The sequence below is a fragment of the Camelina sativa genome, chromosome 6, assembly GCF_030686135.1.
Source record: "Camelina sativa cultivar CO46 ecotype springtype chromosome 6, ASM3068613v1".
In the NCBI taxonomy this organism is placed as follows: Eukaryota; Viridiplantae; Streptophyta; class Magnoliopsida; order Brassicales; family Brassicaceae; genus Camelina; species Camelina sativa.
Window position 1 is genome coordinate 22,604,830 of NC_141885.1, and position 26,941 is coordinate 22,631,770.

Sequence of the window (26,941 nt, forward strand, 5' to 3'; positions counted from 1 at the left end):
GTCTATAGTTGACACCTGGCGGAAAGCAAGGTCTCGTCGAAGGAGAAGAAGACAAGTCATGATCAGCTGAAGAAGAAGGAATCTCTGACGGTTCCGGTTCCGGTTCCGGTTCCTGCAAGGATCTTTCTTTACGCTTGTTTCTTCCAGGCATCGACATCTGAGTAGCTTTGCACATCAACCAGATAGAAAGTATATTTTGTAAGAGATTCAACGTAGGTTATGAATCTTTATTTATACGGCTTGTAATAAGTCGGTGGCCATATATATGGATTTTATCCAAAAAAATTGAAAAGATATATATGTAATTGGATTCGAATAAGATTTGTTATTATCTTTGTTCATCAGAATATATTTTAAACTTTTTATATATCTTTGTTATTCAAAAATAAGAGAAAAACAAAAAATTGACCGATGCTAGGACATTTGTGGAGAGCTAAGGTTTGCGTTGAGATGTCTCATTCTTAGTTGATTTTTTCTGTGTAAACCTTCACCCTAGCTAGGTTGGATTGAAAGATTGGTATCAAGTTCATAAATTTGTCGTTGATGACAAAAAGCATCCGGAGTCTGCACTTATTTACTCAGAACTCAGGGAAGTAATCCACCTTGCCATTCTTGCTGGTTACAATCCAGAGCACTCGAACAGAACTGCTCCTAGATCAGTGTTTACGATCTGCAGATACATTTAACAGTGAAAAAGTCTAGGGGGGACTTTTGTAACTAGAGAGGAGCAATCAAAGAGGGACACAAATAAGAACAGAGAGAAACAGAGTGTTCTGTACTTTGCTCAATTGTTTGTATCTTTAAATTTTCATGCTCTAATTCTTCATTTTCTTTGTGTAAAAGAGAGTGAGTTAAACAAGACCAAACAAGGTTTAATTGTGAAATCGTGGTACCGAAATTGACTAGGTAAAAGCAATAAGGTTAGGGTGAGTTGATATAAATGTAATGTGAATGAAACAATAATAATCTTTTATATACAGAAACAATATGTCAAATGAAAAAAAAAAGACTCCTAATACAGTTTGCTGAAGCCTGAAGTGATCCCTGAGTCTCCCAATCGCGGGAACAACACCTCTTTCTCAATCAAAACCTGGAGGTGAGAAGTTATCTTGCGGAACGAAACCCACACAAAAGGTGCGCAACAAAATGCATATGCGAAAACCGACAAGGCTCTGACCACTCCATCAGGGTACCAAGGGAAGGCCATGACGAGAAGCGTCCCGAGAATGCCGAGCCACGGAGTGAGAACAGGTAACGTTGGGAGGAGGAGAGTGTTGATTGGAATGGAGGAGAGAGCGAAAGAAGCCATCAAGTAAAGCGACCAGCCGATGAGTGGGTGGATGGTGTGAGGGATAGTGAAGAAAGGGAAGATGTAGGCTGCAACTACAGAGAGAAGTGCGATCAACTTGAAACCTGCTTGGATCGCTATTAAGTTGCGGTCAGAACGGCGATAACATAGCTTGGTTATATTAGGGCGAGCTAGTCGTGTGACCAGTATGATTCCAAGGTAGAACACTGCCTGGATTATGGCCAAAGGCATCTCTGCTGAGTACCTGTTGCAAGATCACACAGAGTATTAGTTATTAATATCAGCCATTATATTACGGAGATTGAAAGTGAGTCATCATCGATCTTTTCAAATTTAAAAGTACCCTAGAGTAGTCCGGCGCTGCTCGTGCCATGAGAGCCCTAGCGGAAGAACAGGCCATGACCACCAGTACCATGGCTTTAACCAAACAGCTCCTGGGAATGTAATCACACTGTTTGGTCCACAAGGTATGTTCCATCTTAGCTTAAGATCTGAGAGTATCAAGATAGAGATCATGTTATTACATTATCCAAAATGTGTATTATAGACAAGATTAGGAAAGAGAAGACTTACAGAAATAAGAAGCGTCCATTTGGTAGCCAAGGGGAAGTCTCAAGTGGCCACTAAGTACAGAACCGTTGCTCCGAGGACGAAAGAGAGACTGTTCAAGAAGATCAGAGAAGTAACTAACAAGAAAGCCTTGATCAGCTCCATCCGGATTCTTTCTCCCAACTTGTAGCTCATGGAGCATGTCCTTGAACACCTCCACCGATGGCTGCAACACAAAGAGACCAGTGTGGAAGATACAAGGATTTATAAAGACCGCACAGAACCGTCCGCACTGGAACAGCTCATCGGTTTTCTTGAGGAAGAGGTTGTCCGCATCTAGCATGACCACACGGTCGTAATCAGTCAAAGCCCAAGCGTAGAGCTTGTTCAGAGTAAGCTTGAATCTACTGTTGAAGTTGGTCTGTCTCCTGTACGGATTGTCCACATTTTCAACTCTCACCACTTTGGCTCCATCTTCCTCTTCCCTGCTCACACACATATGCTTATTAATTAGTACCTTCACACACACGTATTCGGTACCAACATCTAATCCATGCATGCATGTTTATATTCTTATGTAGTAGTATTTGTTTATGCATGTAAGTTCAAGTGCTGCTAGAACTTATTATAGGTTTGTTTTTATCATCGGAAGTTCTCAAGGGACAAAAAAATAATTATAGGTAATGAGGTTGAGATGTAGACGCTATGGCATGATCTATACAGCAGATTGGCCGGTTATAAATTAATAATTTTGACCAAAACAGCTCTTCTTGTTTCCAAAAGGTTTCATTTTTCAATCAAAGCGCTAAAGTCAAACAACTCTCCTTAAGTTATATGTTTTGCATTCAATTGTAATAAGAATTTATTGTTTTTGATCGCTTTTGATTCCCATTCTCTTTATTCTACGCATCTTCTAACTTTATTTGGGTGAATTGTTGACTAAGGTTTTTACTTTTTACCCAAGATCATTTGGTTTATTGATTGTTTTGGTGATTAAATACTCAAATACCATTCGGACCCCTTTGTTTAATCTAAATCTGTCTATAGAATGTCAAATGATTAATAAACCTACGCGTGTAATATCTTATAATGAAAAGATTATTTTTAAAACTTATCATAATACTAATTATTAATTAAAAACTTATGAAAGAAACAAAAGAAACTTTCTTTTCAAAACTAGACGACACCTAACGAGTTTCGGAGCTTACATTTTCTTAAACAAAGATAATTTCTATACAGATAGGCGCGTTGTCATATATAGGATAAGATATAAATGGGTAGTTGAATGGGTGGGTCTAAGTCTCAACTACATACATTATACATATCTACTCTAAACCTTTGATTCTCCCCAAACTTTTACTAGCTCACACAAAAATAGTAAGGACCAAAAAAAAAGGCACAGAAGTCTTTAAAGTTCCTTTTGAATTCGTGAAGCCAATAAGAAGAAAGAAAAGGGTCGAAGTTATAAAGAATACTATGAAAACCTCCTAAACCTATATATTTGTGGTCACGATACTTTCTATGAATAAGGTGGTCGTTGTCTCATTGTGACAATTTTCTGCTTACTTCAATTTCTAAGAAGATGATAAATGTATCAAATCAAGTGTGTCCTACAAAATGGAACTCGTGTTTAGAGAGTTTAGTAAAGTTAATTTAGAAAAATATCCCATTTTGTTTATGAGAAAAAAACAAAATAAAAACTATAAAAAATAAAATAAAGATTGTATATTCCAAAGTAAGTAATATATATGGCAATTGGAAACGGACAGCGTTTATTATAATAGTCGGAAGAGAGACTTACAAGGTTTGAACCCATCGGAGAGGGACGTCGAGAGAAGCGATGACGACAAGATCAGCTTCCACGTTGAGACTTCTCAACGATCTGATCAATACACGAGTCGCCACGTAGAACTCGTAGTCTCTTGGCGTACCCATGTACATCATCGTTGCGTAGGCGTTCTTATGCTCAGGCCGCCGCGTCTTTAAACCACGATCTTGAACCGTTACGACCGCGTTAGAGGTATCTATCGCCGTTTCTTGCTGTAGCGGCAGCAGCAGCTGTCTCTCTCGATACGCCGTCGTTTCGATTATCAAAAGAGACAGAACCAAACACAATATCAATATGCCTCTCTGGAAACGCATTGTTGATGTCTCTGTACAATGTCCGAATTGCTTAAACAAATAAAAAGAATTATGAAGAATCTGATATATTTTTTTTGTTTAAGAAAATGTAAACGCATACGCGTATATATATAATGAATGTATCAAAGAGAGGGGGGAGTTTCTGGGAGACTGTGAAGGGTTAAAAAGGTCTAATGGTGATTGGCCAATGACAAAAGTTATTATACTAGTCAAAATAAATACTAATGGTTGAGCATATATTCCTTAGTTGCTCTCATTTACCGAAAATAAGTTTAATTGCTAATTACTTGAAATTATATATATTAATGCTCATTATGGTAATTTCAGTACTTTCCATTTTCCGAGACAAATCTATCACCGTTCATACACCTTTCTGTATTGATCGAATTCTACATTCGTCCTGTATTGAGTATTCCGTTTTCAAAAGAAAATTTCGAAATCTTTATAGTAATTGATAATTTAAAAATATTTAAGATTTTGATTCCAGGTTATATAAGGGTTTAAAAGACAAACTAGCTAGCACATAGTACAAACTAGCTAGGCTAGCACATAGTACAAACTAGCTAGCATATCTCTTTAGTCACATTTTTTGGACCAAGGGAGATGTGTAACGCTCTGTTTAGTCTGTAACGCACAAGAAGATGATGCATTAAGGTTTTGCTTAGTTTAAAAAATATATTAATAAATTAAGAGGTGGTGAGTTATGAAAGTAACCGTATTTTAAAAATATTTTTTGAATTTTTAAAATATAGAGGACCATGTGACTGAGCCGTTGTCCCTTGGCAAGTGGTGTGCAACTGCAAGTCTCATCCTAGTTCATTATATTTTATTTCCACTACATAATTCAATGTTCAAAGTCAATTCTGTCAAGAAACATATATATATATATATATATATAGCCAACCCAACCCATTTCTGATTTCTGTGTGTGTGATAAAGGTAAAAATATATGGTGTAGGTAATTGGTGTAAAAATGGTGGAAATGAGAGGAATTGATTTAGAAAAATAATTTCAATAATTAGATTAAATTAAGGGGATATTTTTCTTGTTTCACTTTTTGGACAAAGAATAGAGAGGATGGGAATAAAAATGTTCCTACTGATCTTTCTCCTATAGAATAGAAATGTTGTCAAGACCCTACGCACCGTGAGTCGGTAAACAGTAAACACGATTGTATAGAGTGGAAAAATGGACTCACAATTACTCAGCAAAATAAAATGCACTTAACCACGTGAACAGTTATCGTCATTCTATATTTGTTTTTATTTTTGTTTTTTGGCACTTTGCATTTGCTTGTTCAATCATTTCCATCTATCTCGCAATAGCTATAGTCATACTTGTTACGTCTGTTTATACCACTTATTTTGAAGTTACCATGAAAAAATCTATTGTACTTTTTAGATTGTGGCTTATAATTGTTTTGCGTTCTTCTTATTCTAATATAGTCAATTTCGAGCCAACGAGATTGCTCTACGACGATCGTACAATATATACTTCCAATTATCGATATCTGATATTGACTGAGGCAACACATATATGCAGTTTAAACATACAATAACCATCTTATATATTTATAAGTACATGGATATTACTTGTAATATTAGTACAAGATTAAGTCTATTATATTGGTGGAAAATTCTTTACCAAATAAAAAAAAAAAGGTGGGGGGGGGGGGGGGGGGGGGGGGGAAGTAGTAGATTAAAGGGAAAGAGCAAGGAAATGGAAGAGTAACACGTTGACTGATTATGAACAATGTGACACGATACGACTCCTCTTTTGTGTTGTTGAAACCGCGTCGGTCCATATTATTGTCTGAAATGAAATGCAGAAATGGTCTACGTGATGCTTACGGATACCCAAGTGTCTCTTTATTCTGTTGACTTCCACTTGGTTTTCCATTATTTTTAGACATATGTACTATATTTTTTTATTTACTTTATCGAAAGGTTCCTACATTATTTTTTTATTACGTTTTATGAGTCATATAGGGGTATTCCAAGTTTTTTTATTAATAATCAAAATCTTCTTTCATATGACAAACAGACAAAGATTAACTCTTACAAGTTTTCCTTAATCAGTCTTGTTATCTCTTTGAAATCGATTGTGGGTCAAGATTAAATTTGGAGCTTTAGCCAAGGCCCTCTGGACATTTTAGGCCCATTACCATAGGGAAATGGGGTAGAATTGAACAATTCATAAATTAAGGTGTCAAAACTAGAATATATAGAAATATAAGGGGTGGAATAAGGAAAGAGAGATGGACTTGGGATTCAAGCAAGGGGGTCAAAGAGTCAAAGCGAGCTTAAGCCGAGAGAGAGAGAGAGAGCAGCGGTGTCAAAAACCTCATCCGCCGCAAAAAACCCACTAAAACCCTCCGGCGCCGGAAACATCTCTTTCTTATTATATCCCTTTCCTTTGATTCTATTCAGACACCGAAGCGATTGAATCGTACCGTAATGATGGGCGGGGAAGCAGCACCGACCGGGCCACCCAACAGAGAGCTCTACGCACTCCTGAATTTGTCACCTGAGGCCTCCGACGAAGAAATCAGGAAAGCTTATCGTCAATGGGCTCAAGTTTATCATCCTGACAAGATCCAATCCCCTCAGGTTTGCTTCAATCGATTTGCTCAATCAAAAATTTGTTTGTTTCCAATTCGTTTTTGATGTTCTTGGTCTGTTATCAATTTGGCTAATTTAAGATAAAGGAATTAGCTTTACTTAGTGGGCTGATTTCAAAATTTTGTGGTTAGATGAAAGAAGCGGCTACAGAGAACTTCCAACGCATATGTGAAGCATATGAGATATTGTCGGATGAGACTAAGAGGCTAATATATGACTTATATGGTATGGAAGGATTGACTTCAGGATTAGAGCTTGGTCCTAGGCTGAGTAAACCTGACGAGATCAGAGAGGAGCTTGAAAGAATTAAGAGAAGAAACGAAGAAGCTAAGAAGATGGCACATTTTCAACCCACTGGTTCAATCATCTTCAATTTGTCTGTCCCACATTTTTTAGGCGGTGATGGCATCATGAGAGGGTACTTATTCCGTTCTTTTCAAGTTTTTTTATGTCTTTTTGGTAGCATGGTTCTTGATTTGGGTGCCCAACTTGATTCCTGAGACACTTACTAGTCTGGATTTTAGATGGTTGCTGAGAAAATATATGAGTAGCTGTGTGATAATTTTGGGTGCTCAATACTAGCCTTGACTACTTTGTTTCATTTTGAAGTAAATTTTGGTTTTTGATACCCTTTTCTTTTCTTTTGTGCTTGCATCTGCAACTGCAGAATGGTTATGGCTAGTCAAGTGCAGTCTCAGTTGTCAAAAGATGATGCTGTTGCCATTGGTGGAAATTTGGCGGCTAATGAAAAATCTGGTGGTGGAATTGCTACGGCTATTCTGAGACGTCAGCTTTCTCCAGTGTCATCCATTGAGTTTGTCGCTTCAACGGGTTTGCAGTCGCTTATTGGAATGCAGACAACACGGTAGGCTCATGAGTTTTCCTATTAAATTTATTTTCTGAGCATCTTTAACGGTTTATATGACTATAACGACGGTTTCTTGTCGGGGCAGTCAGTTAACCATACATTCAACTGCGACTATCAATATCTCGAAGTCTTTCAGTGATGGTTCCATTAATCTTACAAACACATGGACTCGTCAGCTTTCAGAAACTTCAAGCGGAAATGTATGTTCACTCTGTTATGGTTTGACTTCATGGGCGAGAAAGCAGTTTACTCTACTTTCATGTATTTTTTTTCCTTTAGATTGAATTGGCACTGGGTATGCAATCAGCAATTACAGTTGGATGGAAGAAGAGAGATGAGAATATATCTGCTGCTGGTGACTTTAAGGTACGCTGACTGCCAACTTGTATTCCAACTGTTCCACCTCGACCATCTCTCTTACTTTCTTCAGTGTGATCTTGCTTTTACTAGATTGAAGCTGGTGGACTTGGAGCATCAGCGCGTTATACACGTAAGCTATCGTCCAAATCTCACGGTCGCATTGTAGGTAGAATTGGAAGGTATGTTTTACTGACACATGATCCTGAGCAACCTAATGTATGATATGCTGGAGTATGGAGACCCTTTTTTAAAATGTCTTTACATGTGTGGAAAAATTAATGTTCAGTACCGTAACTTTTTCAGCAATGCTCTTGAGATTGAAGTTGGTGGCGGAAGGAAGATTTCTGAGGTCAGTACTGTAAGAATGATGTATACAATAGGAATCAAGGTAATTATTCTTTAAACCTTTAGAGCCATCTAGCTATTATGCAATCTGCTTATTCCCGGTACTCCTATACTTTTGTTGTAGGGTATTTTTTGGAAACTAGAGCTACACCGTGGAAGTCAAAAGCTGATCGTTCCCGTGAGTGTTAATTTCTTCCTTTTATTTTTCTTGTGATGGTATCTCTACTGTTCCTCAGATAAGATTAGAACAGAGTGTGTTTTAATCTCTAGAGTAAAATATATTGAAAAGCTATAAACCAACAGAACATAATAACAATCCAAAAAGCCTACGGATGGAATGTATAGAACCATCTTTAACTCTCCTAAACCCTAAACCCATCTCTATTATGTTCAAAACCCGACATCCGTGTTATTCTGTGGAAGTCTTTCACTTTTGACACCTTGACATATCCATGATTATCATCTTTAAAACGTGCAGATTCTGCTCTCCTCCCATTTAGCTCCAGTATTTGCAACTGGAGCATTCATTATTCCAACATCTCTTTACTTTTTGTTAAAGGTGAGTGATTGGACCCTATGAGTATAATTAACTTTTGCTCTCTTGTTATATATGGTGTTTGCCTGATTAAACATTTCCACTGTTCCACACAGAAATTTGTGGTAAAGCCATATTTGAGTAAAAGGGAGAAACAAAAGGCCTTGGAGAATATGGAGAAAACTTGGGGCCAGGTGATGGTTACTTACGAGTTTGGTAGCCAAGCAAGATTTATTTTGATCTTATTATGAATTTTTTTGTAATTGAAATTGTGGGTTTTAGGTTGGGGAAGCAAGAGCAGCGGCTGAGAAAGCCCAGCAATTACTACAAACCGTAGCCACAAGGAAGAGAAACCGGCAAGTTGAAACAGATGGGCTAATAGTAACGAAAGCGTTGTATGGTGACCCAAAAGCGATAGAGAGAAGACACGAAGGAGTGGAAGGAGTGGATTCAGGAGTCATTGATGTGACAGTGCCCATGAACTTCCTTGTGAGTGACTCAGGGCAGCTCAAGCTCCATGAGGGAGTGAAGAAATCAGGGATCATGGGCTTCTGCGATCCCTGTCCGGGACAACCTAAGGAGTTATACATTGCCTATACTTGGCATTCTCAGACATTTGAGGTAGCAGTTGGTGACTATGATGAGCTGAGTATACCACAAGAAGGGCAGTGAGTATTATCGGTACTCTCCAGTCTCCACTTTGTTGTTTTTATTAATAGAAAAAGACTTCTTACGGGGATTTGTAATCTAAACCTCAAATTTTACATTCATTTCTTTCTCAATAAATTAAGTATTCTTGTTTGCCATAATCTTTGATTGATTAACTGATCTTTATGGAAAGAAAATAGAATCTTGTCGCCTGAATTTTATGATATCACAAAAATGTCAGGATATTTTAAGTACTTTGTTCTTCTATAAATTAGTGTAATGCATTTTGTAGCAAGTTAGAGAATTTTATAATGTGCTTGGACGTAAACAAAGAGAGAAAATGGAGCGAAAGAAGAGGTTTAGAGGTCGCAAAAGGTGTTTGGCGTTTTGAGGAGTAGTAGTTTGAGAGACAACGTCCTTGACTTGTTGATGAGAAAGAGAAACCAAACGTGGCCTGAAGGCACCTCGTGCCATGACCAGCTTCTTCTTCAAATCAACCATGTATTCTTCGATTCCTGCCAAATCCCATTTTATTGTCTATGGTCAAATACATGCGCAAGTATTTTGGTCAAATGATTTCGATCTTAGAAAATCGATTGTGACAGATAGGATTATAAACAAAAGATCGTGGGTGGTTTCTTACTTCTTAAGGGTGAAAAAGGACGATGCAAGTAAACAAAAGGATAGATTTAAAGAGCAAGTAGCTAACTAAGAGTAAGTACGCAGAAGAGAGCTCACCGGTCATCTTGGAAACAATCTGAGAGACTCTGTCTTGACAACGGATACATCCTACATCTGCGTTTATCACTATAACTTGAAACTGATTTGGACTCCAAGTTAATACAGTATTTTGCTTAATTTACTCATCCGTTATATCACCATTTTTTTTTTTTTTTTTTTAACTTGAGTTAAATAATGAATTAAATCTTTCGTGATACATAAAAACAAGTTGACTCATCAAATTACATACTTATGTACATTTTTATTAATTTTTAAGTAGGACTCGTTTGTATTTTCATATTTATTAATGAAAACAAAAAGAGAATATAACTAGTAATCTGAAGATCAAAAAGGCGATAACATTTTGAGAAACGTATTATTATTAATGGATGATCAAAGAGGAAGTCAACAACAATGGTTTCATTCAACACAAATTTTCTTTATTAAGATTTATCTTTCAATTTGAGAATAACAAGAGAAGAACAATTTTTGAAAACGAAGATGCATGAAATAATTGATATATATATATATATATATATATATATATATATATAGTAACTAAGAAAAGAAAGATAAAGAGAAACGTATATAGCTAGCTGTATGACAAATATAATTAACATACCGATGGAAGTGAGAGCTGCTCGCAGAACATGAGGGTGCGCCGCCGCATCATCGTCTCCTTCATTTTAGTTAGATGATGGCAGAGCCAGGGCCTGACTTGCTGTATATATGGACTATATGTTATTATTTTATATAAATACTTTTTTTGAGGTTTGGAGTTGATCAGACATGGAGGCTTTTGATAATTGAAGAAAAGAATGTATGTTTTTTTTGTATGTATTCGAAAAAAGATTCAATTTGTTTGTACACACTATTTTATTGAGACAAGTCTCATCCTTGCACGATGGTACTTGATGAACTGAAAAACAACCAATAACAAAATGGTTGGTGCTAATAAAATATAAGAGACAGTAGATTGTTTTTTTTTTTTTTTTCTTGAAATTAACTTAAACAATAGCAAGTAGAATTAATATTGGACTGAGTCAGATGTTACATAATAATACAATATGGATAATAATATTAAGAGATCGGTAAAAAAAAGAGAAAAAAAGTCAAAACATGTTAAAGCCACCATTGAACTTTTTGGTATAGATAGACTACACTAGTTTTAATATCATCCAATTATTGTTGTATGAATAGTATACCAAAACCCTCTAGAGTATAGATGAACAAGGTAGTTTCCTCTATAAAAAGATCGTAAACGAACAAAGCAAGCGTAGAGGTATACAAGCTACAGAATCAAAACAATGAATCTCTTGAGTAGAAGAAGAAGAAGAAGAAGAAGAAGGAGTAATATAATACAATGGGATCGACAAGGTAACAAAGATGTATGTTGTTGGCTGGGATGGAAGTTATTATTATATCATCTTTATACATTAATGATGAATTTTAGTAAAATCTCCCAAGTGTCAACAATCATCAAACAAGAATGAAAGCAACACCAGTAAGACTTCCATGGGATCCTAGTGAAATCAAATATATGCTTAGCACCAACACCAAAACCAACACCACCTCCATCTCCACATTCTTCTCTCTACAGCAGCTCACCTTCAAATACATCAAAGACACAATGAGAGAGAGAGAGAGAGAGATCCATTAACAATGTGAAACTTGAAACTGATTGGGTTACAGAGACACAAAACATTCCTATAGACCCCAAAAAGCCCTTCGCATTATTATATCAATCTTGAATCTACAAAGAAGGAGACTTCTAAAAATCAATGCAATAACTGAAAAATTTCCGATCACAAACTCTCTAATTCGAAATAAGATCCCAAAAATTCAATAAGGCAAAAATAGAATGATCACACGATTCTTCAATTCCCCCCAAATCAACTATAAACCCTAAGAAGCCACCACAAAATTAGAAGAAGAAAAAAAAAAGGAAAGATTGGTGAGTGAGTAAGTACTTAGGACGAAGAAATCAAAATCATTGGTGGGGGGGGGGGGGGGGGGGGGAATCAGATCAATCGTCTTTTTTGGGTTTGCGGTAGTTCTCTTCGACGTGTTTGGCGACGACGATACCAGTGTTTGTGAGCTTCCGAATATTAGGAACGTTGTAGTTCTGTGCCAAGTACACCCCAAAAGCTGATCCCACCATGAACGAGAAGCAGCTCTTTATTATCCCCATTCTCTCTCTCTCTCTCTCTCTCTCTCTCTCTGCGACTCCGCAAGTTTCTTCAGGTCAACAATAACAGAACCAAAAACGATTTCGTCAGGGTTTACTTTTTTATATGATTTTATTTGGGGATTTATCATACGACGTCGTTGTCAATAATATCCTTTGATTTTTTGGACTTGTTAATAAATTTTTAAATTTTTTTTCATTTTCTTCCTAGTTTCTTCTCAGAATTCATAAACACCCCAATTATAAATTATTCTTATCTTCTTCCTCCTCCTCAAACGTCGAACATGGCGGACACTGGTTTTACTCAATTTTGTTTCTTTCTGTAGGTGAAGATTCTTCTTAATCAATTCTTTCACATTTCTCTCTCTCGCTCTCTCTCTCTTCCTAATAACATTTTTTTTGCTTTATCCTCAGATATGTATGTTATGGGCTTTGTTTGGCTCATCTGACTGTTTGTGTTTAGGAATCATGGGTTTGTTTCTACAGAATTGTGGTTTTATAGGTGGATGTATCTGTAAATACTCATTGTCTCATTTACAACATTCCCCTATATAGATGCTGCCCTGGACATTATTAGTATTGCTATATGTTTCTCAATTTTACTTTAATTTTTCTAATGATTAACAGCTTTACTCACTCGTGTTCAAGAGATGATGGGAAAGGAGCCTTCTTTGGATCAAGAACCTACCAAAGGTTACCACTTTATTATACTTTCTACAGACATGATGAGTTTCTGATATGCTGCAAAAATGCTGACTTGTGACCTCTTTTTGGCTCGCACTAGAGGCTAGCTCTATCTATCTATCCCTTGTGAGGAATTTGAACAGGCGGGTAGATCTAAAGGTACAAAACCCATTCCATCAGTTTTAGATAGAATTGAAACTTAGCTGAATTTAGGATCTTAGAGCAAACATATGGACTTTTATATCAAACATAAATGGATTGGATGGTGTTACTGTTTGTATGACAAAGCTTGTGATAGAAGACAGTGAGGTTGGTTGGTATTATGATCTATGTATAAGTTGGGGGTTTGTGACCTTTTGACAAATCTATCAACTATATACATGTCTGTCTCTCATTAGACCATTCCGAGTCTGCAGCTTTAATCAGCAGACCGAAAACAATATCAAATGACAAACTAAGAAAATTTTCTACGTGCTGTTTGTTTGCTTGTTTGTTTGGCTTTGCAGCCACAAAGTCCCACAACTGCTTAAGGCATTTCCACTTCACTGGCCTTGGTCGCCGGCCGCAACAAACTAGGCCTAAACCCTCCTTCTAGCAACTTCTCTACTTCCTCAAACTGAAGCCCTTTCGTCTCAGGCACAAACAGCCAGATGAAGAACAGCCCGATTGTTGAAGACCCCGCAAAGAGAAGGAATGTTCCCGATGACCCGACTGCTTGCGTCAGCGTCAAGAACGTCTCACTCACTATGAGATTTGACGTCCAGTTTGAGACTGCCGCTATTCCTCCCGCGAGCCCTCTGTATCGAAGAGGATATATCTCAGAGTTGACAATCCATGGGACTGTACCCATACCTGGTGCATACACAATGATGTATAGGCCTAGGAAGACGATGGCCAAGTACCCGAACTTGCTGGGACAGCCGTCTTTAAAGTAGGTTCGGCCTTTAGAGTGGCACAATGCCTTCATATCACCAGACAGAACAACGCATGCTCCAGGTGCGTACTGTTACAAAACACATATGAACCCAACATGAATCTCTGAAATCTAGCTAATCCTGTCTTTGTGTGTGTTTTGAGTTAAGATACTTCCTTACCTCTTGTGCAGAGTTGGAGCAGAATCCGCAATCGTATCTAAGGCATTTCATACAGTTCCAGTTGGACGGAGGAGCATGGGAGGCTGTGAAGGGTACAAACGCAGGACAAGTAGCGTTTGGAGCAAACTTTCTCGAGTCCCTTGTATCGATCTTGGGAGCCTGGTTTGAGGCTTCATTGAAGACGACAGCCAAACTGATAAGACAAGATATGATCCCAAACATGGAAATGATCATAAGCTTGCGCCTACCGTAACGGTCCACAAACATCATGCTTACTACCGACCCAACCGCATTGAGACCGGAGGTTATAAGAGCCAGAGCCATGGCTGTCTTGTTTGACGCGTAACCTGCAAACTGCAGAATAGTGGGACTGTAGTACATGACCGTGTTGATTCCCACAAACTGCTGTGCGACCTGGACGGTAACACCTGCGGCAAGGCCATGGCGGACAACTGGATTCGAAAGAGCGCCTCTGAGTTTAGCGGAATAGCTATGGCCGATAATATCCTCATCAGCCGTCTCTGCCAGGACAGACTCCTTGAGTGCAGCTATCTCTGCTTCAACTTTCTCTGCCGGGTATATTCTCTCGAGTATGTCTCTTGACTCAGCTTTCCTATCATTTCTGTAAAGCCACCGTGGAGACTCGGGCAACGATAGCATGAGACAGAACTGAATGATTGCCGGAATCGCCGAGACTCCCAACATCCACCTCCATGTACCCGGTGTCTGTGTTTGTGATCAGTAAGTTAGAAAACTTTTCAAATTTTACAAAAGAAGAAAATACATTTTTGTGAGTTAGTTTGTTGGTTACATGGACGAAGGCCAGGTTGATGAGATAAGACAGAAACTGTCCTCCGGTAATAAGAAGTCCGTTGGTGCTGACTAAAGCACCTCTGATTCTCGCAGGAGACATCTCTGATATGTAAAGTGGTGAGGTCATGGAAGCCATACCAACTCCAAAACCCACCAAGAGCCTGCCGACGATGATGACCCAAGGTGCATGAGCAACCACCATCACTATGGCACCCATTATGAAGAGCACATCCGCAATAAGAACGGATATCCTCCTACCGGACTTATCGTTGTACCATCCTCCTATAGCTGCTCCAACAATGGCTCCAGCCGCAGTCATACTTACAATGATCTCCTGAAGCCATGTCTTTTGATCTACCTCACCAAAATCCTCTTTTATGTAGAGAAGCGCCCCTGAGATGACTCCCGTGTTGTACCCAAAGAGAAGTCCTCCAATACCGGCCGAGAGAGCCAGCCGCATAATGTAAGGTGTCTCCCATGTCGTCCTCCACACCTCTGTGAACTTTACCGCCTCTGTTTTCGCTACTCCTTCCGCCATCTTCTCTTAACTTGAATAAAAGCTCTAATTATGTTTTTTTAAAAACCTTGAGCTGATTGATAAAATGTTTAGTTCAGAAAAGATGTGTTCAGAAGAATGAGGGTAAAGAGCATTGATCAAAAACATATATATAGGAACCTGATGGATTGAGAATAAAACTACCAAGAATAGGAAAAAATAAGAGTTTGAATACAACAAATCAGGTTCCATCTTCAGTTTTTAAGGATTTAGCTTGAGTTACAGGTGTAATACAAACTGTGTCTGTTGACTTGAAAAATTGTGTCTGTTGACTTGACAATCTGAATTCAACTGGTCAAAATACTTTATCTCCAACTGTTTTCTACAACTGTTACCGCGCTATTTTTGGAACATACACAAAAAAATAACAAATCAATAAATAAAAAAACCATATACATTTCTTATATCATCATCACCAAAAGGGGCAATTCAATAGGCAACTGAGGATATCTCATTGATTATTGTTGATCGTACACCTTCTCTGCTCTTGACGTGAACGAACACTAAGATCTCTCTGTTCATACCTTATGATCATTATATGTATACAATGTTGATTTAACTATAATGAAGAAGGCAGCAGGTTGAAGACCAAACTGTCTTCTCTTAACTTGCTGGTTGGTTACAAGAAACATATGGCTTTGTCTTGAATTCCATAATGCAAGAAACATCTCAATTAACTTGAAATATCATAATAAATCTAACTGATTTTGATTGAAAAATTAAGCAATCCAGGATACAAACTAGAAAATTTGGCAAAAACAAATTTTCATATTAGCTATAACAGATTATAGATTGTGAAATTTACAAATTCATAACTAAAACAAAAATCGGAGCATTATAGGCTACAAGAAATTCAACTACTAAAACATCCTCAACTGTGAAGATAAAGTGACGAATACAGAACACCTTAGCCATCGGACATTGGTATTGAATCTTCAGAATCTTCAAAACACCTTAGCCATCGGACAATGTCTCAACCCCTCAGCATCAGCTACAAGTGAGGCAATAAAGCTTCAATCGACATAATAAATCCATTATAGAACTGCCATCAACATTATGTATTAATCGTAACAAATCATCAAAGCCAATCGTATAAACAATTTGTAGAAGCGTCCACACAAACAAAGCCAAACCACAAAGGCATTAGTATACAGCAACTACACTAACTCGGACCAAACCTTCCTCAAAGAATACAAATGTCACAATAAAGGCTCAGATAAAAAATGGGTTAGAGATGGTTATCAGCACTAGAATCAGAGTGGTGCATGACATTCTCGTTCGTCACTGCCTCTATTACTTTTAAATCAAAACCAAACATATAAACAAACAAAATCAAGAAAGCCTCAGAACTGCAGAAGTATCAACAAAACTTCAAAAAGAAGTCAATCAGTCCCGAAAGATGGTGTTCTTTTATAATCTGATATCCTCATAGGCAAATAAACAGCCCTAACAAAACCATGATTAAAGAAATTGAAATACAAGCAAGTGAGAAATATAGAACTCATGGCCGGTCCCAAACGGTAAAAGCAGCGACGCCGCTCCGCAAGGCAATGGAATATGAGCGCCAATCAGCAAAAACCATAGACGGAGAAGCCCTAAAGCTCCATCAACGTCATACAGGCTTGCCCTATTGCTTTATGACGTATACTATTGGATTATGCAACCACAATTTTCAGACTGCTCCATTTGTTGGTATTAGATCTCTTGGAGAGAGATCTCGCCACGTAACTAAATTCTAACAAAACCCTAAATAAACCATAATTAGAGAGAATTGAGATACAAGAAAGAGAGAAATATAGATCTCATGGCAGGTCCCAAACGGTAAAAGCAGCAACGCCGCTCCGCAAGGCAATGGAATATGAGAGCCATCAGCAAATACCTAAAACGGAGAAGCCCTCAGGCTCCATCAACGTCATACAGGCTTGCCTTATTGCTTTGTGACGTATACTATTGGATTATGCAATCACAATAATCAGATTGCTCCATCTTTTTAGTATTAGATTTCTTGGAGAGAAAATCTCGTCACGTAACTAATTAGATCAAACACATACAGAACAAACAAATACACTAACGAAAAAAGACGAATACTTCTCAAACAATGGGATCAATGGAGGAGGAGGAGGAAGAGAAGATGAAAAGGAAGGAGGGGGCGTGGTGTGTATATATATATTATTAGGGCATCGGAAGCCCTAGAGAATCACACCGCATTGGCAAGAAATAATCTGACGGTCCAAATATGGAAATATACTATTTAAATTATGTAACAGCTACAACATTAGCTATATATATAATTAAGTGGTTAGTTGTGTTTCTCTTTTATTTGAAGGATCCATATCCAAACCAAAGTGAAATTTATCGAGCCAAACCGAGATATAACTTGGTTCTATATATTCTAAGACGTATTTTCTTGTAACTGAATATCGTGAACCGAACAAAATTACCACACACGTCCACCTTTACTGACTAGTGACATGTTTAACAGTAAGTTCACCGCGTTACATAGATCAACGTCTAGACTAATAGTCTAGTGATGGATGCGAGGAGGAAGAACAGTCCATCAAATGCTCTATTTTGAGTGTGTGCATCTTCCACATGTTTTCTGAATTGCTTAAAATATGCCAGGCTTTATTTTACGGACGACTGATGGATGTGGTCTCAGTTTAGGAGAGCCTAGCTACCTTCGGATAGTATGGTTTATATGGAAAAGCCTTGATTGACAAGTTTGTACGCAATATAAATGTGGAGGATCTGACTTCTGAGTCTTCTTCTCCCATTGTGTCTCGGTCTCGGAGGTTTGTGGTCTCAAATGCTATCTTGGTTCTTGGAAAGATATTGAGGGTTGGGGTTCTAGAGTCAATCTTGATGATGTAAAGATATTGAATCATGGGGTTTTAGAGTCTGTCTTGATGATGTTGTGTTTTTGTTCCGAGCATTATTGAATCATGTCGACCAATTCATTGTGGTCCGTTTACTAAACGTATTTGAACAATCTCATGATGATATGCAAATGAAATAACTTGAGTGTTTATGTTAAAACTGCAATTCAAAAAACATCTCTCATGATTTGGAATTGGGAATTAAAAAAAGTTATCACACTAGATGAGAAGGAACTTTGTCCTATCACGCCAGTTTCAAGTAATATTGATAGATATGGAACCTTGGACATGTAATATAGAAATCAAAGTCGATAATGAATTATGAAAATAAAGATTATCTCATTACAAACCGGAGATTACAATAATTCTTTGATATAATGTAAACTAAGACAAGAACAGGAGAAACATCTACACAAAGGTAAAATATAGGTGCCGAACACATAACAGCAAGACCACCAGTTCCATTCAAATCAAAATAATCTGGCAAAACAAGCTTCCATATGAATCCGATCCCTCAGAACGACATCAGCAACAATTCCGACCCAAAAGCCTCTTACATCTGCCAACCAAACACCTTAAACCGACAAATCTGTAGATATCTTCAAAACAAAAACTAACAACGGGCAATATAAGACAATAACAGATAATGAATAACCATCAGGAACCATAAGTTAACATCAAAAGCAATAAAGCTATACAGTCCGCATCAAGGTCATGTCTAAAGACCATCATTTGGTTATTCTCATTACCCTTTCCAACCTCAACAAAACAAAACAATAACACAATTCAAAACAAAAAGGCTCAGATAGATTATGGGTTAGAGATGGTTATCAGCACTAGAATCAGAGTGGTGCATGACATTCTCGTTCATCACTGCCTCAAAATCAAAACACAAAAAAAAAAATCAAAAAAAGCCTCAGAATTGCAGAAGTATCAACAAGACTTTAAAAAAGTCAATCAGTCCCGAAAGATGGTGTTCTTTTATAATCTGATATCCTCATCGGCTACTTTAAAAAAACCCTAACAAAACCCTAATTATATAAATTGATATACAAGAAATATAGAACTCATGGCCGGTCCCAAACGGTAAAAGCAGCGACGCCGCTCCGCAAGGCAATGGAATATGAGCGCCATTAGCAAATACCATAGACGGAGAAGCCCTAAAGCTCCATCAACATCTTACGGCTTGCCACTATTGCTTTGTGACGTATACTATTGGATTATGCAATCACAATTTTTCAGATTGCTCCATTAATTTGGTATCAGATCTCTTGGAGAGAGATCTCGTCACGTAACTAAATTCTAACTTATATCAAACACAGTATAACTATAAAAACCAAACAACAGACATGATATACTAGGAGAAGATTCTTAAGGAATCGTAAGCTGCTGCTATGAGGAAGGTGTTGAAGAAGATGAGATGAGAAGGAAGGAGGTGCGTGTTATTTATTTATACCAGTGACATTAGGGTTTCGGAAGCCCTAGAGATGCCGCCTTAACATAACGGGCCTTTTGTTAGTTAAAAGCCCATGTTAAATGCAAAAAAGCCCAGCTTATAGCTCGAAAGTTTCTTCTACTAGGACCAATTCAAATTTTTTATATGTTGGGTCTTGTGTTATGTAATGTGTGTGGGTCTCATTCAGTTTCACCCATGCTTATAAAATGTGTGATCAGCACATTGTTAATTTTGCTGTCAACCAATACTTATAAGCCACAATTAGAATCATACTAATGTGATTGGTTCCGACGCATTATAAATTGTTGAACCTTTGATGATAATGATTTACTGTTTTAAGAAGTCTTGGTTGTTCACCGATTTAGTAAAGGGTTACGGTGGAAACAGGGAACCATGATTACACAATTAAAAAATGACTTTTAACCAACCCCGTGCATTATGCACCGCACCACACCACTTCCATAGTTCACCAACCCCACTATTGGATACACCGTCCCTGTAGTCACAGCAAAGCCCCATTTTTCTAAATCTCTTAAAAGTTTTCATTTTTACATGGCTTTTGTAGGAAAATTCTATTCTCCTCAATGTGACACATGGAAGTTGTTAAGTCTAAACTAAGTGATGGTAAATCAGTGATCATTATTTTTTGTTAATTTTATCTAACTAATAAGTTATGGTAAATTGAGTTTTTCGTAGACGTATCATCTCTTTACCCACTACATAACTTACTAGCAAATGTTATTGATAATCCTAAGAGTTATTCATAAACTTCTCCGTATGAAAACTCTTACAACTGGTGGTTCAAGAGTGCGTGGTGGAGGAATCCTATAATAAATATTATAATTTCATTGGATATATGAATCTTTTTCTTCCTTACAACTTTCCTAAAAAATACATATAAATGTTGACGTAAACTTATGTTAACTCACTCTGGTATTTCACTTTCCATCTCCATCTTTACATTTAATTAACGTGTACCCTTAAATGCTCTAAAACCGACTATATCCCACAACTTATTCCTTTAATATACTTCAAAAAAATACACGTAGACGTAGTGATGGGCAATGGTCATGGTTTATTTAGTGTGAGAGTTGTACGAACATACATCGTCCACGCCATCTGACTAGTGACCACCATAGTTTGATCTTTGAATATTTATCATAATCATATCGAGATTTTGTGTTTGTTCAAATAACTATGCTAATGATTAACCAACTAGTAGCTTTTAGGGACACAGAGTCACGGGTACCACTAATTTCTCTAGGTCCATGATTTCAACTCTACACCTTTAACATCATAGTCTCTGAATTTTTTGTTTCTACTAATTAATTACATTAATTACTCTTTTCTATTTAAGCCACTTGTTGCCTTTACACGGAGAGAGCTGTAGCAATACAAAGCTGCTAGCCAACTAACAACGAATCAATGGTTTTGTTTTTATCCACAGTCTCTTCTGAATTCTCTCACTAAAGTTTCCATCTTTTATAAATAAAAATCAAATTTTGGGACAAAGTTGAATTCTTTGGGAGTTGTGGAATCAGTCCCTCAAGTGCAAAAAAATGAAGCTGATCGATCGTAAAGTGAGAGCAGCAGAGTTGATTCTGAGATGCTCTGTTTTCGCCCTCGCTCTCCTCGCTGCGATTCTCATTGTTACTGACGTTCAAGTAAAAGAGATTTTCATGATCAAGAAGAAAGCCAAATTCACCAACATGAAGGCACTTGTGTAAGTGTTAGCTCTCATGCCAAAACGAACGAAACCACTCAGCTCTTTTGTATAAAGTTTACAGCTTTTAGCGATAATCTTTCTCCGTGTTTTCAGGTTTATGGTGGTCGTTAACGGGATAGCCGCGGGTTATTCTTTGCTTCAGGCGGTTCGTTGCGTTGTATGTTTGATGAAAGGAAACGTTTTGTTAAGTAAGCCTCTGGCTGGGGCCATTTTCTCCGGCGATCAGGTGACTCTGTTTTTACCCTCTGTTTCTTGTTTGCTCTGGTCGAAAGTGAAAAGGTCCTAAGTTTGCTGTGACCTTTTGTGGGTCAGTGAATTTTTTAAAAATATACCGTATGAGTTTCATTCGTTTGGTAGGGTACAAAAAAAAATTATTGGATTTAGGTTGGAAGAATCTTCCATTAATGTCAATGATCAATGACTGATCAAGAATATTTTATAAATCTCTAATGGTCCTGCTACATAAAAGCATTGAAATGGACTTGGTTTTGTTGTATTCTAGTTCACATAGGTTTTTGTACAAGTGACATTGTCAATGACTCTTTGTTATGTATGAATGAGCAGGTGGTAGCGTACTTGTGTGTAGCGGGGACTGCAGCAGCGGCGCAGTCTGCGGCCTTTGCAAAGCTAGGTGAGCCAGAACTCCAGTGGATGAAGGTTTGCGATATGTATGGGAAGTTTTGTAACCAGGTAGGTGAAGGAATTGCCAGTGCCTTGTTTGCTTGCGTTGGAATGGTGTTGGTCTCTTGCATTTCGGCTTTCGGTGTCTTTCGTTTGTATGGTGGAAGCAAAACCAGGCAAAGCTCACGGTGGTGAAGGCATGTATTAGTTTTTGGACCTACCTTGTTTAATTAACGAACTTGTGTGTTAATGTTGTGGTTTGTGTTATCTTCTCTGAGTTTGTATACGGTCTATTACTACTATCACCAACTCAAGCTGCTCTATATAAATATAATCATCACAATTTGGTTGTTTAATGTGAATAACATGTAGTTTTTTTACTACAAGCAATGACAATGTTTAGTCTATTTTTGGGATTGAGTTGCTTAATAACCAAAAACAGGAACATCAACTCATCCATTGATATAGTGATGGATTACAACCCATCTTCTAAGTTAAAACTTAAACTTAATTTCATTTATCTCATTTTCATCAAAATAATCACCTCTGGCCAAAACTAATAGTTATATATAGTTGTGGCCAGGAAAATATTAAGTTATATATAGACTCATGGGAATGTTTGTTATTTACATTTTGTTCCCTCGAGTAGTTTATATAAGACACAAATTTTAGGTAGGAGAAATATAAAAAGAAAGAAGAAGGATCGACGTTTCAAGAACGGATATGGAGAGAAAGGTGGCATTGGTGATGGCATTGATGTTGCTTATGTCTATGTTGGTTTCCGCCGAGGAAGCACCAACGGTTGGACAGCATATAGACTCAGCCACAACCAGCGTTGGCAAATTCTTCAATGATCATGCCCGTCCTGCCATCGATTCCGTCGCATCCGCCGTTGAATCCGTCACATCCTCCGTCAAATCCGTCTACGGCTGGTTTCATGATAGAGCTACGTATGTATTCTAAATCTTTCTCCTACTTTCTAATTTTACATGGTTTATAAACGTTATGCAATGTAACTATTTTGTTGTTGTTGTTGTAACGGTTGAAAAGTAAATAAAATTATTACCATAACTATGTTTTGTTTTTGTTTATTTGTAGGGATTTGGGACTCTAAAGATCTGCTAATGAGCGAAGGAAGGGGTTTGGAAATTATTTTCAGCCAATACAGTTTGATCTCCATGTACTACTTTATTTTAACTTAATATTATAAGAAACGAAAAAAAGATTTATACTCGTCTTCTAACAAGTAAAAACTACACATAAATGAAAGCACAGGAACAAATCAAACAAATACAACCTATAAGTACAACAAGCATAAATGATGTTTACAAAATTTACGAAATTGAAAGAAAAAAATGGAATCAATTAAGAGGAAGAGGAGGGAAGAGAGTGGTTGGCGAGGAAGTGGGTGAAGAGGAAAAGAGCGAGACGAGGCTGAGACAATGGCACCTCATGCCCCGCGGCTCTAACCGTGGCGTACGTTAGCAAGCCATCCTCGTAAACCTGACTCCAACCTCCTACTTGGCCGTGTGCATGGTACCATGGATACCACCTTTTGCTGCTTCTCAATCTCATTGCATTTATCGAATGCCTCGTCCCACTTAGCGGCAACACCGCGTCCGAGTCCCCACTAAAAAAAAAACATTTAACGTTGAGTTTGAATTGCTTCGTTAACTTTAACATACAACAAAACATATACATTCTAAAAAAACTAAACCTGAAGATCCAAATGCGAAGATGAGCTTGAAGAAGATTCTTGATGATGGGAAGCATGGACTTGGGTGAGTCTTTCCAATTCTTTCTTATCACACGACTACAAGGCGTCCAAAGTTTACTACGGTTGAGGTGGGCATGGAAGGATCTTTGCACGTTGGGATCGTTCATATACTTGCGTGTGAATCCCACAACACACTCATCGTTCCCTCTAAATCGCCATGCTTGCGACCACTCATTTGATGATGATGATTGTGAGGCGCAGGCGGGTCTATTGATGTTGTAAGGGTCGATGTCACCAAACTCAGAAAAGGCTTGGTTCAAGGCAGCGTCGCAGTTGGTTTTGGGGAAGAGGATGGAGTCGTTGAAGCACCACTTGGTCAGGTCGTTGTAGCTTTCGTCCGATATGAGCCCGTGGTTCCACCAGTAGTCACGCTGCCCTTTGTTGTCATTGTAATCATCCACCAGAGGATTTCCCATCTTTCATTTAAAATAAATCATTTATTGAAGTATTCAATAATTGATTCCTAAATGTATACAGAATATAAAATTCTTACCAGAATCCCTTTTAGATTGATAATGGGTTTTTTGACACCCTTGTTCCGGTTGACGATCAACTGAGCTAGCTCCGGAATGTAATGTCCTAATTAATCACCAAATAATGTCGTTAATTAGTAACCATCATGCATATCACCCGTATGTGTATAGTATGGTAGTTCCAGTCGCAACGTCATAAAGCTACAATCTGCGTATTCATATGGTGTCACTAGTCAAGAACACAAGATTCGAGAAGACTTAATTTGGTAAAGTCAATTGGGTTGTTGTTGAAGTTATATTTTTGCCACATTTTGACAAAACCCATTTATTTCTCTAAAATAGTATTTTTTGTTTCCTAGGTTTTTCCTTTTTTCCTTTTTAATGACATTTCCGTTGGTTCGTAATTGGAATAGTCAATGAATTAAAAGAAAAAATAATTAAGGTTAGGAATATATCTTTAACTATGCACATGCATCGTGCATAGATATACATGTATGGACCGGAAGCACATATCGTGTCCAATGGGTAACAGTTATATCAAGTATTAAAATGATAAAATCAAGTCAACAACCATAACCATTTGGTTCAACTGCTTAATATTTGTAAAATCTCACATGACTAATCAATATATATAAAAAAATAAATAGAAAGAACAAAAAATTTAACAGTACGTACCAGCGTAGCTCTCGCCGGCGATGTAAAAAGGCCTTTCCTTATACTCAGGGAACCTCTCCATCCATCTCACCAAGAATCTGTATGCATCCTCCCCTGTTTCCCACATCACATTTGAGTTATATATATATTAATAATTATGTAACTCATTAATGTAACACTTTCATAATTATAATTATGAAATCTGTATAGTACCTGTCCTCTTGTCTCCCACGGTTAATTCGTCTGACGAAGTGTTTGTGTAAGAGAAACCTACTCCCGCCGGTGAATCCAAAAACAACACATTCGCCACTACGTACATTATAATGATCGATTGAATTATGAAAATTACCAACAAACTTGATAGTATAAAATTCCAAATCAAGTTAAAGATTTAAAACCTTTGTTCCAAGCATAAATACTAAGACGAAGAGTCTTCCCGTCGGTATTAACCCGAAAGGGACCAACCTCCTCAGAAGCACCGTAGGCAATGGAAGAGCACCCTGGACCACCATTGAGCCATAGGACTAATGGCTTCGTGTCGCTGGGACTAGGTGCTTCGGTTAGCCAATAAAAGAGTGCCCGTCCAGCCGTCGAGTCAACAGTGACGTAGCCAGAGAATTGAGAGAAATTGAGTTTAGGAGGTTGGCCTGGCAAAGAGATGATCTTGTCTTTCATCTTTTGCTCCTTATTAGCATCATCGCTACTACTGACTACGTCTAATAATGCAATCACCATGCATACTAATAACATACATTGATATATTTTTCTTGTGATCATCATCAAAGAAAGAGACTGTTTTTTTCTTTTCTTTTTTTCTATAGTTTCTTGGGAGTCTCTCATTTTCCACCTTGATGATTTTATAGTATAATTTGGCAAACGAGGGTCGTTGTCAACTTATGCCAATTTCACGTATTATATACGTGATGTATTTAATATGTATATATATATATATATATATATTAAAAAACTGTTGATTATAATGCATATGGTCAAATTAGCTTACTTGTAGTTCGAGTATATTGACTACTCTCTAGTTTCTTTACGCATTATTGTGTTTCTGATTCATTGGCATCTTGTATGCGTACGTATCTCATCTTGAAAGTTAGTATTGCCGTAATAGTAAATTTCTCTGTTCAGTTTGGAGGTTTCATATATATAATTTGACGATTTTTATTATATTTACTTAGCTTTGACTATATATAAAAGCTAGATATTGCTTGCTTACACCGTAATTTAATTAGTCATGTATTTCACATGGAGAGGTGTAGACATATATCGTCTATGCAGGGATATACTTTTAATGTAAAAGTGGGAAATTGCAAAAGTCCTTATAAACGATATATCCATTTTAAAAATACTAAATCACAAAAGAGTTAGTTAATTGAGTTGGTTTAATTGGTAAGCCGATTTAGTTTGACATTTTATGTGTTGTCCGTTCATATATATTCACTTTAGTTTTCACCTAATGCCGATCTTGCTTGGACCATAGCCTTTAATTTGGGTTCTTTTTGTCCTGCTTTTGTTGTTTGTATCTTTATATAATTATTTTCAACAAGTGAGATATATATTGTATCTTTTAAAATTCTATTCTTTCACATCAGTTGATAATAATATAGTTTTTAAAAAGAAGCATAAAATAAAGAGGTGTTTACAAGGTGAACTGAACAATCCCAAAAAGGAGGATCATGTGCCTCTAATTAAATGAATTCCCTAAAATTAGTTTTTCATTCTAAATATTTTAGTACTATTAAAAACATTGTTTCACTCGTTTTCTTGTGTACCAAGAAAAGCAATGGAAAGCCTTAATGTTATTTGTAGCAGCTAAGCAACACACACCGACAGACAACACTCATCATTATTTCCATTTAATATATCAGATAAACTTAATTAGTACTAATATTTATTAACAAAGAGCTTTAAGAGAAA

General features: G+C 37.3%; 8 protein-coding genes, 2 long non-coding RNA genes and 4 other non-coding genes across 19 annotated transcripts; 4 read left to right on the forward strand and 10 right to left on the reverse strand.

Annotated features, from left to right (window-relative positions):
* Positions 1 to 907: 907 nt before the first annotated feature.
* On the reverse strand, positions 908 to 4,168 carry LOC104792340 (putative glucuronosyltransferase PGSIP8). Its single transcript, XM_010518472.3, has 4 exons — positions 3,660 to 4,168; positions 1,883 to 2,343; positions 1,653 to 1,800; positions 908 to 1,553 (listed from the first exon to the last, which is right to left on the reverse strand). Exons 1-4 carry the CDS (start codon positions 3,998 to 4,000, stop codon positions 1,013 to 1,015), a joined length of 1,491 nt encoding a protein of 496 aa, XP_010516774.1. The 5' UTR covers positions 4,001 to 4,168; the 3' UTR covers positions 908 to 1,012.
* A 1,832-nt stretch (positions 4,169 to 6,000) lies between these two features.
* LOC104792341 (chaperone protein dnaJ 13) lies at positions 6,001 to 9,538 on the forward strand. 2 transcript variants are annotated; one of them, XM_010518473.3, is made up of 11 exons: positions 6,001 to 6,609; positions 6,753 to 7,039; positions 7,289 to 7,486; positions 7,575 to 7,689; positions 7,769 to 7,855; positions 7,940 to 8,028; positions 8,153 to 8,237; positions 8,319 to 8,372; positions 8,673 to 8,753; positions 8,846 to 8,923; positions 9,012 to 9,538. In XM_010518473.3, exons 1-11 carry the CDS (start codon positions 6,457 to 6,459, stop codon positions 9,399 to 9,401), a joined length of 1,617 nt encoding a protein of 538 aa, XP_010516775.1. In that variant the 5' UTR covers positions 6,001 to 6,456; the 3' UTR covers positions 9,402 to 9,538. The 2 variants fall into 2 exon arrangements, with proteins under 2 accessions (XP_010516775.1, XP_010516776.1); XM_010518474.3 differs by having other exon boundaries at positions 6,226 to 6,609; positions 8,153 to 8,198.
* A 30-nt stretch (positions 9,539 to 9,568) lies between these two features.
* LOC104792342 (uncharacterized) lies at positions 9,569 to 10,975 on the reverse strand. The gene is made up of 3 exons (XM_010518475.2): positions 10,720 to 10,975; positions 10,116 to 10,197; positions 9,569 to 9,892 (listed from the first exon to the last, which is right to left on the reverse strand). The coding sequence occupies exons 1-3, from the start codon at positions 10,780 to 10,782 to the stop codon at positions 9,684 to 9,686; spliced, it is 354 nt and encodes a 117-aa protein (XP_010516777.1). The 5' UTR covers positions 10,783 to 10,975; the 3' UTR covers positions 9,569 to 9,683.
* A 518-nt stretch (positions 10,976 to 11,493) lies between these two features.
* Positions 11,494 to 12,288, reverse strand: LOC104792343 (uncharacterized). Its single transcript, XM_087453702.1, has 2 exons — positions 12,068 to 12,288; positions 11,494 to 11,705 (listed from the first exon to the last, which is right to left on the reverse strand). Exon 1 carries the CDS (start codon positions 12,286 to 12,288, stop codon positions 12,124 to 12,126), a length of 165 nt encoding a protein of 54 aa, XP_087309828.1. The 3' UTR covers positions 11,494 to 11,705; positions 12,068 to 12,123.
* Positions 12,121 to 15,495, forward strand: LOC147942916 (uncharacterized). Of its 5 annotated transcripts, none has more exons than XR_015559355.1 (7): positions 12,121 to 12,607; positions 12,700 to 12,787; positions 12,913 to 12,978; positions 13,070 to 13,128; positions 13,476 to 13,965; positions 14,075 to 14,804; positions 14,970 to 15,495. It is a non-coding gene; the product is annotated as an uncharacterized LOC147942916 (long non-coding RNA). The 5 variants fall into 5 exon arrangements; XR_015559357.1 differs by having other exon boundaries at positions 12,362 to 12,607; positions 12,700 to 12,799; XR_015559356.1 differs by having other exon boundaries at positions 12,362 to 12,607; positions 14,885 to 15,495.
* Positions 13,496 to 15,505, reverse strand: LOC104792344 (putative inositol transporter 3). Its single transcript, XM_010518476.3, has 3 exons — positions 14,875 to 15,505; positions 14,064 to 14,789; positions 13,496 to 13,972 (listed from the first exon to the last, which is right to left on the reverse strand). Exons 1-3 carry the CDS (start codon positions 15,412 to 15,414, stop codon positions 13,496 to 13,498), a joined length of 1,743 nt encoding a protein of 580 aa, XP_010516778.1. The 5' UTR covers positions 15,415 to 15,505.
* Positions 15,506 to 16,101: 596 nt separating this feature from the next.
* On the reverse strand, positions 16,102 to 17,559 carry LOC147942917 (uncharacterized). The gene is made up of 2 exons (XR_015559599.1): positions 17,312 to 17,559; positions 16,102 to 17,167 (listed from the first exon to the last, which is right to left on the reverse strand). It is a non-coding gene; the product is annotated as an uncharacterized LOC147942917 (long non-coding RNA).
* Positions 16,641 to 16,722, reverse strand: LOC147942918 (small nucleolar RNA Z221/R21b). The gene has a single exon (XR_015560606.1). It is a non-coding gene; the product is annotated as a small nucleolar RNA Z221/R21b (small nucleolar RNA).
* Positions 16,771 to 16,868, reverse strand: LOC147942919 (small nucleolar RNA SNORD96 family). The gene has a single exon (XR_015560647.1). It is a non-coding gene; the product is annotated as a small nucleolar RNA SNORD96 family (small nucleolar RNA).
* A 1,546-nt stretch (positions 17,560 to 19,105) lies between the features above and the next one.
* LOC147942920 (small nucleolar RNA Z221/R21b) lies at positions 19,106 to 19,187 on the reverse strand. Its single transcript, XR_015560605.1, has one exon. It is a non-coding gene; the product is annotated as a small nucleolar RNA Z221/R21b (small nucleolar RNA).
* Positions 19,188 to 19,219: 32 nt separating this feature from the next.
* On the reverse strand, positions 19,220 to 19,315 carry LOC147942921 (small nucleolar RNA SNORD96 family). Its single transcript, XR_015560646.1, has one exon. It is a non-coding gene; the product is annotated as a small nucleolar RNA SNORD96 family (small nucleolar RNA).
* Positions 19,316 to 20,691: 1,376 nt separating this feature from the next.
* LOC104792348 (CASP-like protein 2B2) lies at positions 20,692 to 22,467 on the forward strand. Its single transcript, XM_010518477.2, has 3 exons — positions 20,692 to 21,487; positions 21,584 to 21,716; positions 22,055 to 22,467. The coding sequence occupies exons 1-3, from the start codon at positions 21,324 to 21,326 to the stop codon at positions 22,304 to 22,306; spliced, it is 549 nt and encodes a 182-aa protein (XP_010516779.1). The 5' UTR covers positions 20,692 to 21,323; the 3' UTR covers positions 22,307 to 22,467.
* A 192-nt stretch (positions 22,468 to 22,659) lies between these two features.
* Positions 22,660 to 23,342, forward strand: LOC104792349 (uncharacterized). Its single transcript, XM_010518478.3, has 2 exons — positions 22,660 to 23,061; positions 23,210 to 23,342. Exons 1-2 carry the CDS (start codon positions 22,835 to 22,837, stop codon positions 23,223 to 23,225), a joined length of 243 nt encoding a protein of 80 aa, XP_010516780.1. The 5' UTR covers positions 22,660 to 22,834; the 3' UTR covers positions 23,226 to 23,342.
* On the reverse strand, positions 23,299 to 25,876 carry LOC104792350 (serine carboxypeptidase-like 28). The gene is made up of 6 exons (XM_010518479.2): positions 25,414 to 25,876; positions 25,229 to 25,324; positions 25,037 to 25,129; positions 24,382 to 24,467; positions 23,829 to 24,304; positions 23,299 to 23,741 (listed from the first exon to the last, which is right to left on the reverse strand). Exons 1-6 carry the CDS (start codon positions 25,853 to 25,855, stop codon positions 23,477 to 23,479), a joined length of 1,458 nt encoding a protein of 485 aa, XP_010516781.2. The 5' UTR covers positions 25,856 to 25,876; the 3' UTR covers positions 23,299 to 23,476.
* Between the last annotated feature and the right edge of the window lie 1,065 nt (positions 25,877 to 26,941).

What these genes read in the sequence shown, in the direction of transcription:
- LOC104792349 (XM_010518478.3), top strand. Translation starts at nt 22,835, where the DNA reads ATGGAGAGAAAGGTGGCATTGGTGATGGCATTGATGTTGCTTATGTCT.
- LOC104792344 (XM_010518476.3), bottom strand. Translation starts at nt 15,414, where the DNA reads ATGGCGGAAGGAGTAGCGAAAACAGAGGCGGTAAAGTTCACAGAGGTG. An exon ending in TCAACCTGGCCTTCGTCCAT is followed by an intron (nt 14,790 to 14,874) that starts GTAACCAACAAA and finishes TCACAAACACAG; the next exon opens with ACACCGGGTACATGGAGGTG. An exon ending in GCTCCAACTCTGCACAAGAG is followed by an intron (nt 13,973 to 14,063) that starts GTAAGGAAGTAT and finishes GTTTTGTAACAG; the next exon opens with TACGCACCTGGAGCATGCGT.
- LOC104792340 (XM_010518472.3), bottom strand. Translation starts at nt 4,000, where the DNA reads ATGCGTTTCCAGAGAGGCATATTGATATTGTGTTTGGTTCTGTCTCTT. An exon ending in CTCCGATGGGTTCAAACCTT is followed by an intron (nt 2,344 to 3,659) that starts GTAAGTCTCTCT and finishes GTGTGTGAGCAG; the next exon opens with GGAAGAGGAAGATGGAGCCA. An exon ending in CAGCGCCGGACTACTCTAGG is followed by an intron (nt 1,554 to 1,652) that starts GTACTTTTAAAT and finishes ATCTTGCAACAG; the next exon opens with GTACTCAGCAGAGATGCCTT.
- LOC104792343 (XM_087453702.1), bottom strand. Translation starts at nt 12,288, where the DNA reads ATGGGGATAATAAAGAGCTGCTTCTCGTTCATGGTGGGATCAGCTTTT.
- LOC104792341 (XM_010518473.3), top strand. Translation starts at nt 6,457, where the DNA reads ATGATGGGCGGGGAAGCAGCACCGACCGGGCCACCCAACAGAGAGCTC. An exon ending in CAGAAACTTCAAGCGGAAAT is followed by an intron (nt 7,690 to 7,768) that starts GTATGTTCACTC and finishes TTTTTCCTTTAG; the next exon opens with ATTGAATTGGCACTGGGTAT. An exon ending in TGGAGAAAACTTGGGGCCAG is followed by an intron (nt 8,924 to 9,011) that starts GTGATGGTTACT and finishes TGTGGGTTTTAG; the next exon opens with GTTGGGGAAGCAAGAGCAGC.
- LOC104792342 (XM_010518475.2), bottom strand. Translation starts at nt 10,782, where the DNA reads ATGAAGGAGACGATGATGCGGCGGCGCACCCTCATGTTCTGCGAGCAG. An exon ending in AGCAGCTCTCACTTCCATCG is followed by an intron (nt 10,198 to 10,719) that starts GTATGTTAATTA and finishes AGTCCAAATCAG; the next exon opens with TTTCAAGTTATAGTGATAAA. An exon ending in GATTGTTTCCAAGATGACCG is followed by an intron (nt 9,893 to 10,115) that starts GTGAGCTCTCTT and finishes GGGATTTGGCAG; the next exon opens with GAATCGAAGAATACATGGTT.
- LOC104792350 (XM_010518479.2), bottom strand. Translation starts at nt 25,855, where the DNA reads ATGAGAGACTCCCAAGAAACTATAGAAAAAAAGAAAAGAAAAAAACAG. An exon ending in CGTGGGAGACAAGAGGACAG is followed by an intron (nt 25,130 to 25,228) that starts GTACTATACAGA and finishes TGTGGGAAACAG; the next exon opens with GGGAGGATGCATACAGATTC. An exon ending in CTTCGCATTTGGATCTTCAG is followed by an intron (nt 23,742 to 23,828) that starts GTTTAGTTTTTT and finishes TTTTTTTTTTAG; the next exon opens with TGGGGACTCGGACGCGGTGT.
- LOC104792348 (XM_010518477.2), top strand. Translation starts at nt 21,324, where the DNA reads ATGAAGCTGATCGATCGTAAAGTGAGAGCAGCAGAGTTGATTCTGAGA. An exon ending in ACCAACATGAAGGCACTTGT is followed by an intron (nt 21,488 to 21,583) that starts GTAAGTGTTAGC and finishes CCGTGTTTTCAG; the next exon opens with GTTTATGGTGGTCGTTAACG. An exon ending in CCATTTTCTCCGGCGATCAG is followed by an intron (nt 21,717 to 22,054) that starts GTGACTCTGTTT and finishes ATGAATGAGCAG; the next exon opens with GTGGTAGCGTACTTGTGTGT.